We start from the raw sequence: 10893 nt of genomic DNA, 5'->3' as shown, positions 1-10893 counted from the left end.
AATTAACGACCAGTGTTCACGGCAAAAGAAGACAATGTATGAGAATAATTCTGCGTATAACTTTGGTGACAGACATATTGAGATATTCAGTCTTACGGTTTCATTTCATTTCATTTCATTTATTTTAACTTTCATACTTGGTTTACAAAATTTGCATACAAAAACAAACAAACAATCAAACAAACAAGAATGCATGGTATCAAATATGATAGTGGCGGAATCATGAGAAGCACAAAGTAGGTTTATTGGAAATGATCCCAAAACAAGTATCATGATGTGAATAATATGTGTAACCATTTATAATAGTCAAATTGGATTAAAACAAACAATCTTGTGCGTGTGGCGTGTTTTTCAATAATTTGTTGATGTATATTATATCCTGCAATGGACGTGATATTTTGTAATCACTGTTTTTTTTTCTTCGTTTGTAATTGACATCCATTTTTGTCTCTGAGGTATGTAAGCTGCTACGTGATGATATTTTGTAATTCCGTATTCAACAGTGTTCAAGATCACCGCATTCCATGCTCTTTGTGCAGTCATGACTGTCATGTAGTTAATCTCAGCATAACAAGTGTGTTACACATGCAAAAAGAAGAAATTGTGGCAAGGTGAAAAATATTCTGCAACTAGCGGAGATAGTGTATATATTGATATATATCTACCTATAGCAAAAGGAAGCAAATAGTAAAACCTGAGCTTATGATCGTAAAATCGATGAAGATAGTCGTACTATGAAGCCATGATTTCAGAGATATCTAAGTCAAGACCTCGTACCATTGCATCAATGACACTGGAAGTTACATGTTTACTCGATTTTCCAAAGAAGTCGTACATTTGCCGGCTGTTCGTGTGTGCCAGAGCAAGGCAGAGACATACAGCAAGACACGAACAATGCGATCACGTAATGACGTCACAGAAAGGTAGGCGTATGCGGTACCTGCTCACATCATGTCATATAATTGGCGAATTTTTCGTAACAGAGCTGTAACATGTTTTTGGTGATGCTCTGACCCGAAACCCTTATCCTTTTCGCTATAGGTTTGAGAATGACATGAGCTCTGATCTTGGCTTTATGCCATTTGTCAGTATGAAGCTGTAGTATGCCAAGTATTTTTAAGCATTACACTAGCTATTTTTCTCAAAAAATTACTACTTTGTATTAAGTTTTAATGTTTTTATAGACATATCTATGTCATGCCATGCCTTTATTGTGAGTGTGTAGTTCCTTTATATCTGTGCAATTCGGCCTCTGGTCGCCAGACAGATTTTATCAAAAGGTCTTTGTCAATTAATTATGTTGATAAAATCATTCATTTGCATAAGGCAAAAAGGCAAACAAACAAACAAACAAACAAACAAAACAAAAAATCGGTGCGCAGTCAGCATGAATGCTCCTTTCTTTTCCCCCAGTGATGTGATATAGGAGAGTTTACAATACACGACTGTTCTGACTTTGATACTGATTTTGGTATTCTAACAAACGGAGTTGCCTCCAAGCATGGCTCTTACAGGGATTGGGCAGGCGTTTGCGAGGAGGACCCACAGCCTGCTCATGTTCCCTAGATTCAATGGCTTAAAGCTATTCCATTCCAGACCAGCAATTAAAGTTCATCCACAGGTAGGGATGGCTGAGGAGCAAGTGACCATTGGAGCAAGTGGCTTGGAACCTGGTCAACTGGTAGTCCTGCGATCTAGCGTCAAGTCCGAATGCGGAAAATACTCTTTTCAAGCGCACGCTACATACGAAGCTGATAGCCTTGGGCGTGTGAGAGGTGAGCCCGACGGAAAGCCCTTGAGGTAACTTCTACCAGACTAAAAATTCATGATGATGCATTATGAAAAACGCATCTTGTACACTAGGTCGTTTCACTTCACAATAATTTGTGACTTATCATATCATGCAGTCAATCAAATGCTATGGTGGTCCATGTAGGCCTACAATGAAATTTCACACACAAAAAAAATGCAGATGTATTGGATCACTCATTCCATGGTCCATGCTCATTCCAAAAGGGTATCAAGCGTGTCAGCTGCATCAGGCGTAATAATTCACTCAGATTATTGGTATGAACTATAATCATGTCCGTGTGTTTTATTCTGTATATATGTTTGGACGTGAAATGTACTCTTTCTTATACCACTGTCAGTCTTATATCTTTTCTGTTGGTATCAAAGATATAAAAAAAAAATCCACATTCGACATTATAATGCTAGGTCTAATTGTCATGTGATAGATATAATTGCCAGTGTGAGTGTGATGCTTGTGAACAAACTCCCTGATATCCTCCTCAGTGTTGATCTAATTTTATTTCATAACGCCCCCCCAAAAAAAAGAACAAAAACAAAAACAACAACTTTCATTCTTTATCTGTCGATCTATCATGATTCATTATTTTTTTTTTTTTGCTTAGCTTTGTGATTTTATCATCAAATCAGGTCAACATGGATTTTTCAAACTGTATGCATGTATTCTAATTTGCGTGTGAATTAAAATGTCATTTGTCTAACAAACATGTATGATATATACACTGCTGTAATATCTCATTATCCCAATTTGCGTCTCTGTGTAAAGTGATATGAACCACAAGAACTCTATATGCTTTTGTTTCTTATCAGTGAGTGAACAACCATCCCTGGGAGGAACCTATTCAGGACTACACCCTATGGGACTGCTGTGGGGCGTAATGCCTGATGCAGAATCCGCCAAAAAGAAGACTAGACTAGCCAAAACCGATCCAGACATTCACCACTGGGTGTACAATATCGATCTGTGCAACGGAAATGTGCCCAACGCCGACCAAGACCCCGATGAAATTCTCGCCTCTGAAACCGTAATAAGGCTTTTTATCGCACCGTATATGGAAGCGAACAACGTTAATTGCGAATCGTTCCAAGGAACCCTTTATCTACCAGATAAAACAGGTGAATACGACGTTATCATTATTACTTTATCATCATCCAAGATGGATATTCAATTCATTACAAATACCCAGACACATGATGTTGCATGTAATACTCTTGAAGGAAGTCAAGGTTGTATCAAATTTGTAAGCGTTTGCAATGAAGAACATCTAACTTGGAATGATCATGGACCGTCATGTTACAGCTTGTACATTTCCAGAAATATAGGAAGGGTCCGATTCTTTTTAAGACTTAAAGTCGCCTTCCCAATTAAATTTTTGTGCTTAACAGTACGCTATCCTACCACGCAGTCTTGTAATCTATACAGCGTGGGCAACAAGCGCGAAGGCTAAACTGTATTTGTATTGTATACAAAAGAACGCCTTTCGCATTGTAGTGCTTCAAAATATGTCGCCCACAAAAATCCACTGTTTAATTTGTAAGAAGCACTGAATATGTATCAAATTCCAATGTTTGCTATTTATGCATAAATATTTGCAGACTTTACTCCGAGTTTCTTTGCGCGAGTTTTTCAAATTGAATAATACTCTTTATTCGTACCCTATACTCGAAGTTAGCAAAACTTTTATTTTCTTAACCCTGATTACCAGCACAGGCTCAAGAATTTGAAGGTGATGATGATGATATAGATAATGACAGTAATAATAATAGTAATAATGATGATAATAATATCAATGATTATGTTATCATCAGTATCATAAATAACTTATTGAGCGCATGAGACTTATTATGATTTCATATTCTGCATCAATCATATTTCACATTCTTCGAGTAAAACAATAATAATTTCCAGACTTATAATGAGTTAAAATATCAATGAAAGTATGCATGAAATCGCACAATAATCAATGCATATATATATATATCCCTATCATAGGAGGCGAAACACCCTCCTCCATAACCCACCCTCATTAGTGAAATTCCTGGATCCTCGTCTGATTTAGCATATTAAAGTGGAAATCCACCCCAGAAATAAACTTCAATAGAAAGAGATGTGACATTTTCTACAGAGCGATACAAAAATGACAAAATTCAGATACGTAGTAAGAACGATATCAAATTTTGAAATTTCACATAGATATTGTCAGAAACATTTCTTGACCAGTCCTTATGAATGTTTGAATGTGCAATGCAAGTAAGAACATATTACCATACCAGGACATATGTATATCATTTTTTATTTTAGGTGGTTTAAAGGTAAGTATAGATTTATACAGCCGAAACAATATATGATTTTTGTCATTTCTATTATGAAATGAATAAGAAATTGTGAGAACATGACACGGTCAAATGGCTGATTTTGATATTCTTAACGACTGATCAAGAAGTGTCTTCCGAAAAATTATTCTAGGACGTCATATGTGACCGTGCACCTCAAAACGAACATAAAGTCGCACACACTGATTTTGCGTGAGGACTGAAAACAAGTGAAATGGGTCAACCTAGCCGAACTTGACTTTTTCATATTTTCTGAAAGAGCGGGTCTTCTTTTACATTATGCTAAAATTTGGTATCATAAAACGGGCAGGAAAGTGTGTTTTTTTTAGCAGTTTATCTCGAACATTTTTGATAGAATAGTGTGATTAGGTGTGTCTTCAGAATCCCTTTTTCATTTCTGAAAAAACCTTGTCCACACTCTTCACTTTCAACTCTGATAACTTTTGAAAAGATAGTGCTACTGCTTTTAAAGTTGGCATTAATTATGGGCAGAATGTGTTAATGAGGCATGCTTAATTTCAGTTTAATCTGATAATCCCTTCATTGTTGTTACTCTGGCGGTTTACTTCCTGTTTTTTGTCCCATTCATCGCACAGCCAGCACGGTTTGGTAAAGATTAAGCGCTTGAATAGACACTGTACTTCAGAGCCTCTTTTCTCAGTTCACACTTTTTCTGAGTTTGTGCTTTATTTCCAATATTTAGATAGGTTAGGAGAGTCCATTTGATTTGAGTTATACATCATTTTAAAGCTTAAAGTCTGCTCTTTCAGAATATGGTCATAACTAAAAATGCATGTCAGGCGACTGTTTGTTTGTTTTGAGGTGCAGTGTCACATATAACTTCCTTATTTCTTATGTGATTTCGATCATTTTTGCTCTGTTCTGCAGGGAGTGTTTCTCTTTCTTATGACTTGATTTTGTTTTTTCGGGGGGGGGGTGGATTTCTTTTTTAAGGACTCGCAGGTGCATTTTTCGATGCAGGATCAAATTGTTTTATTTGCAGTTTTCTTTATCTGGTGATAAACTATGAAACAGACGTCTCCTCACAACTGCCCTTGATCATTGAGATGGCCTCACTGGGCCCTAGAACTGCTCAGGACAGGCCTCAGCTTCTGGCCTCCCACGGTTTTGCCGTCTTTGATTTCAAGTACTTCAGTGCTATTGGAGAAGATCTCCTGACAGGTGCACCAAAAGGACAAAATGCGTACTTGGACTGCCAGCTATTTTATGTAAGTCCTGGCAAATTCCCGCATCTCGTTTTGTTAATTTATCAGGTTACGCGGTAATATGTGTTCAATGAAATGAACGAAAGTTATGAAGCATATTTTTTCTTGCGAGTCATGACTAGATGATACCGGCTGCGTCTACATATCGCCAGTCATTACACCAATGTACGTGATTTACTTCACTACCGGCAAAAGGAAAAATTAGAAGGAATACCGAGAAGAAATGTCAGTTTTATGTAAGCGAGTTTTACACTTTTGATAAAAAAGCTACATCTATTTCCAATATTGCATTAAAGAATTTCTGAAAGGACAGCAAAATGTCGAATGAATTAACAAGGGATACATAAAAGATAATAATGAACAATTTGATTTTGAATTTGAATGTATTATCCAATGCAATATTGACATTACCACATAAAATAGTTATCACAACAATCGTAACCGTCATTATAATCTATTATTTGGTGGCGAAATAATTTGTTGTACAAAGTGATGCATGTGAACGCACAAAAAAGGTAATGAGAAATTTTTCAAGATAGAATTTGTTTCATGGTGAGATCGTTCACTTGCCTATGTATTGAGAATTTTTTCAAGATAAAATTTCTTTCATAGTGAGATCGTTCATTTGCCTATATCAGATTCCTCATTATATCATCTTCCCCTGCTTTTTGGCAAACGGTCGGCATGAATAACGTACATCACGTTAAATTTTGACATTAGTCATTTACATGTGCAAGTTTGAATTGTCTAATGTATGTCAGGCTTGTTTCAAATACTCAGGACATTGTCGAATTCGCCCGGAGGCATCCCCGTATTGATGACACGAGGATTGGTATCAGCGCTGGGTGCTCGGGCGGCACACTGGCGCTCAACGCAATATCAAGGCTTGCAGAGTTCCCAGTGCGCTGCATGTCGCTGCAAAGATGCAGTGATGCTCTCTTTTATTACTTGGGGATTCAGGCACCGGACGGTTCCTTAATCCATCCCGCACCTTTGACGTAAGATGTTGTTTGAATTGTCTTCATGGATCTATAACATCGCCACATTTTGCACCAAACATTTTCATTGTAATACATTGCCAACGTAATGGAGGTACTAACATGCAGCGGGACGTAGCTCGATTGTGCGATTTTGCCTCTACCTTTAAGTAAGAAAAAGAGAAAGAAAAAAAGTGGGGGGGGGGGGGTAAAACCGCTCCGTGGCCCTGAGCTTGACGCAATGATTGATGATTGACACTTTTTTTGTGGCATAAGTATAATGTACTAAAATATATGTGTACATAATGCATTATATTATAGATTTTCAATTCTCTGTTATATTTTTTCTGACCAAGAAAAGAAAACAGGTATACTGATGTCATGCCGGGCGAGGATGGCACACTGTGGGTAAAGACTGACTTCGATCGCCATATATTTGACGCGGCAAATCATGAAGACTACGTGACCCCAGTAAGGGACATACATATTTTGATGCCGCTCATTGTTCTCAGTAAATGACCATAATTTCAATCATTTTGATAGCTATCAATGAATCCTCAAGTTCATCCACGGGAAGTGAACTATAGAGACTGCCTTGGAAGTGCATGTCGATAGGCTCACGTATAGTAAGGTAGAATGGACAGTATACAATGATGCACAGGGCAGAGTGGATCGGTGAGAATTGGATGCGCGAAACTGTTTAAACCCACGAGTGCAGCAAAGTGGGTTTTAGACTGTTCCAGAGTTAAACGAGATAGGCCTGTGCATCAGTTATGTTATAAAATGGCCCCGTAAATTTATGAACTACAACCATTTTCCCCATCATGCGTCCGGTACACCTACAACCGCTGACAACACTGTACAAGACTTGAGCCATGCGTCCGGATTTTACCGGACGCATGGCTCATTGTGGATCAGTAAAAATCAATGCATGACAATTGACCAATCAGATTGCAGAGATTCTAAAGCCAATTTATAACACAAATTACTGAAAGAACTTAAAGGCATAATTCACCATTTGCAGAAGAAACAAAAACTCAGCATTAGTGCTTTAAAATAGTTCTAGAATGTGAGTTAGGCATAAGAAACAACCACTGTAAAAATTTGAATCCGTACAATCGATGTTTAGTGTTGTTAAATACACAAAATGTGAACAATAGTTATAATAAAAATGCTTCCAGACTAAACCGTCTACAGTTAAGGTTTAATGAGAAAAATACTGTTATGTCCTTATATTTTAGGCTGTATTGCAAAAAAAAAAAAATACATGACAGGTTGTTTTGTGATACAACAGACCTACAATATGCATCAAATGTGATATTTTGACATTTTTTTTTAATTACTGCTCCCAAAGGTAAACAGTACCTTTAATGAATAAGCGCTATTATACGTATGTGTATATGCAATTAATATATAATACGCATAATAAATAACAAGAGAGAGAGAGAGAGAGAGAGAGAGGTGGGGGGGGGGGGGCAGAGCAAAGTGGAAGAGAGTACTGCCAATTTGTGTGTGTATACAACAAATTAGCGTTCTTTAAATTAATGGTGTTGATGATCTCGGATGGAGTTCAAAACGCTGCGCCGACAATATTTCACTGCAAATTGCGACATATATGTTTCGGGACAAATGCTCCGAAAGTTTTGCTCCGTTGACATACAATGTAATTTATATGATCCACCAACAATGTAGCGTTTATGTTGTCATCCTCAAACTAAATTATTTTGGACAAACCTTTTGAACAGAAGGAAAATGGGAGGACAAGGAAATTGAAAAAAAAAACTTGAAACTTGAAAAGCACCTACTATGGCACGTGCCAAGGAAATTCTATGAGCCAAAGCAAAATAGTATTAATATTTCCCAATCAAGTAAAGGCTATAATCATGCCGGCATTTGATGAAGTAAAACAAACAAACAAACACACAAACACACAAACAAACAAAGAAAAAAAGAACAAACAAACAAACAAGACAAAAGAATTAAAACCCAAACCAAATCCTGAAAGTGTAGAGAAAGAAGACTTTAACCAAATCACCTGTCTTTATGTGTTAGGTGGAGAATCTAACGGTACCAACCCTTTTCCTTGTCTGCGGCGATGATCAGCTTGGACCAACGGAAAAAATGTATGATCAGGGTGAGTACATCGTTTATGAGTCCACTAGATATTTAAGGAAATCGCACAACTAGTTATAAACTGGTGTGCTGGCTATGCCCTAAAGCATTATGGTTCCATGCTTTGAATGATAATTGGCTGTATACGAATTACTGTTGAAAAGGTTCCAATGATTATGGACGATGCGATTCCTCGAATAAACTCGCGGTTTTCTATGCTTGAGTTATACTTTAATGACTATGTCAGTTAATTGTGTTTCCTTTGCATGTAAGCAATCATCTCTTTTCATAATCTTTACTCTAAGCTTTAAATTGTTTGAAACGTAAGAAATAAGTATTTGATGACTATGATGGTTAATCTAATTACAAAATTGTATTGCAAACTTCATCTTGGAGGTCTACTCTCCTGACTCATCCTCTCTGCAATTTGACAATGATATACAAATATATGCACTACCAACCACAACTGACGTAATCTAAAAACGACTGCAATCTGTAAAATAGTCTAAGAAGTTTATGAAGCTTTATTGTGGATGGCGACCTCCAGCAATGCCCAGTGCCAACAGAACTCAAGCAATCACCTGCTTCTTTCATATCCAAAAGGCGGCAGAGCGGATGAGACAAGCTGGGAACGGTCATCTTGTAGACTTCGTCCATCTTCCCGGTGCTGGTCACCTCCTGCTCTCCCCCTACCTCCCTCTCGGTACGGAATCACCGATGTACGTTCCTGATATGTTGGACGGTAGGCCACACAAAATTCGGGCATTTTTGTTGTTGCCGTAGTTTTAGATTAGACAAAGTTTACATTCATGGAGAGGCCTGTATGTATTTATCTAACTCACGTGTATTTATATTATCCCGGTTGTATTCAGAAAATCAACAGTAAATATTCCCTGAAATACCTACTGAATATGATAGCCTGGATACGAAAAGGATTGGTGTTGAAATCATCTCCTTAACTTAATGTCTCACTGCATTCTAACTTCAGTTGTAGTTTCAAAATATTGCAAAATATAGTTTCTCTCTATTTTTTGGTCGGTTAATTATACATTTTAATTTCAACTTCTTTTCCTGAATGTGGTGTTAACATGTCATTATTATTACCGCCAACCTTAGGTCCGTATAAAGACCGAACTGCTCTGTAAACAGAAGCAGTACGTTGCTGAGAGTGGTAGAGACAGCAAGTCTATGATCTAGTGTAAATCTTTGATTTCTTAATAATTTGTTTGAAAATAATGTAATTGTTTGAACTAGTGCTATGTTAACATTTAAAGAATTAAAACCTAAGAAAATCATGTTCTTCGACTATTTAGCGCTGTGTTTTTTATGATAGTTTTCTCATGACGTACTGAATTCACTTTATGAGGGATGCATCAAAAGTCAAAATCAGTGCTCATTTCTCTTTAACCAACAGCCGCCCTCTACGCCCGCTGGGGCGGACAGCCGAAGCTGCATGCAGAGGCGCAAGTTAAGGCATGGCAGAAGATGTTGGACTTCTTCAGAAAGCATCTTGGTCCTGTAGAGCCTTTGAGACGTGACTGGCTGTCCAGTAATTCTGACTGAAATGTGAGGCTTAGGTTTGGAGTCATCATCTCTGCTGTCTGCGTTTTCTACTCAAGGGACTCAAGATTGAGTCAATGGCCCCGACTGGTGGTGACTGTCTTAAAACCTCTTAAAGTTTTCTTGCCATTGAACTCGGATTCCAATGGTGTCGAAGATAAAATTTTTTTTTTCGCTCAATACTACAGCAACTCTCAACAAAATAGTATTTTACAAGAAACGTCGAACCCTGCTGCAAGCAGTGAAACTCTTAAGTTCGTAAAAAGAAAAAAAAAAGAAAAAGAGATATAATTTGATAAGATTTTACGGTGTGAATTATTCACAACTGTCCCAGCACAATCTCGTTGGAGGCTATTTTCCTGCCAGAGAATAGATTTGTCGGAGGGAGACAAATTCAAATTATTAAACTTAATGAAGGTGTTGAAGGATTAAAAAGAAAAGAAGATCATTCACCTTTCCTGTGGGAATAAGATTGATGTGCACGCAATTGAGACACAAACCTTTCCTGATGCCTTTGGACAGAAAATTAGTGTGGCAAATACGCAGCAGCTCATTTACGTTGGAAAAGATCAAGAACATACAAAATGTCATTTGACAAGTTCTTCAAAGAAAGGAAAAGAAAAATGTGGATATCATGTAGTATCATAAAAGAAATCAACAATTTATTTACTTGTAATCTTTCTACAGGTTATTATCCATCTAATTTGATATCGACCCGAATAACGATCACAGTTACTATCATTTCGAGCAACGTATATAGGTTAAATGTCAAAGGAGCACATTTCGTTATTGAATAATGTGACTTGAACAAAACATTAGTAAAATAACTAGAGGGCATTGCCCACAGTGTTTGTGTTTTTGCTGTTCGAGGGCTG

General features: G+C 37.3%; 1 protein-coding gene across 1 annotated transcript; it reads left to right on the top strand.

Annotated features, from left to right (window-relative positions):
- Positions 1 to 1501: 1501 nt before the first annotated feature.
- Positions 1502 to 10021, top strand: LOC139711290 (acyl-coenzyme A thioesterase 1-like). Its single transcript, XM_071623198.1, has 8 exons — positions 1502 to 1775; positions 2620 to 2834; positions 5211 to 5372; positions 6150 to 6367; positions 6703 to 6817; positions 8399 to 8480; positions 9006 to 9200; positions 9873 to 10021. Exons 1-8 carry the CDS (start codon positions 1502 to 1504, stop codon positions 10019 to 10021), a joined length of 1410 nt encoding a protein of 469 aa, XP_071479299.1.
- The last annotated feature ends 872 nt before the right edge of the window (positions 10022 to 10893 follow it).

Source organism: Diadema antillarum, unplaced genomic scaffold, assembly GCF_040938485.1.
Source record: "Diadema antillarum isolate AM-2024a unplaced genomic scaffold, OU_Dant_1.0 scf00000040, whole genome shotgun sequence".
Lineage (NCBI taxonomy): Eukaryota > Metazoa > Echinodermata > Echinoidea > Diadematoida > Diadematidae > Diadema > Diadema antillarum.
The sequence above is the reverse complement of the archived record's forward strand: the minus strand, read 5'-3'. Positions and strand labels throughout refer to the sequence as shown.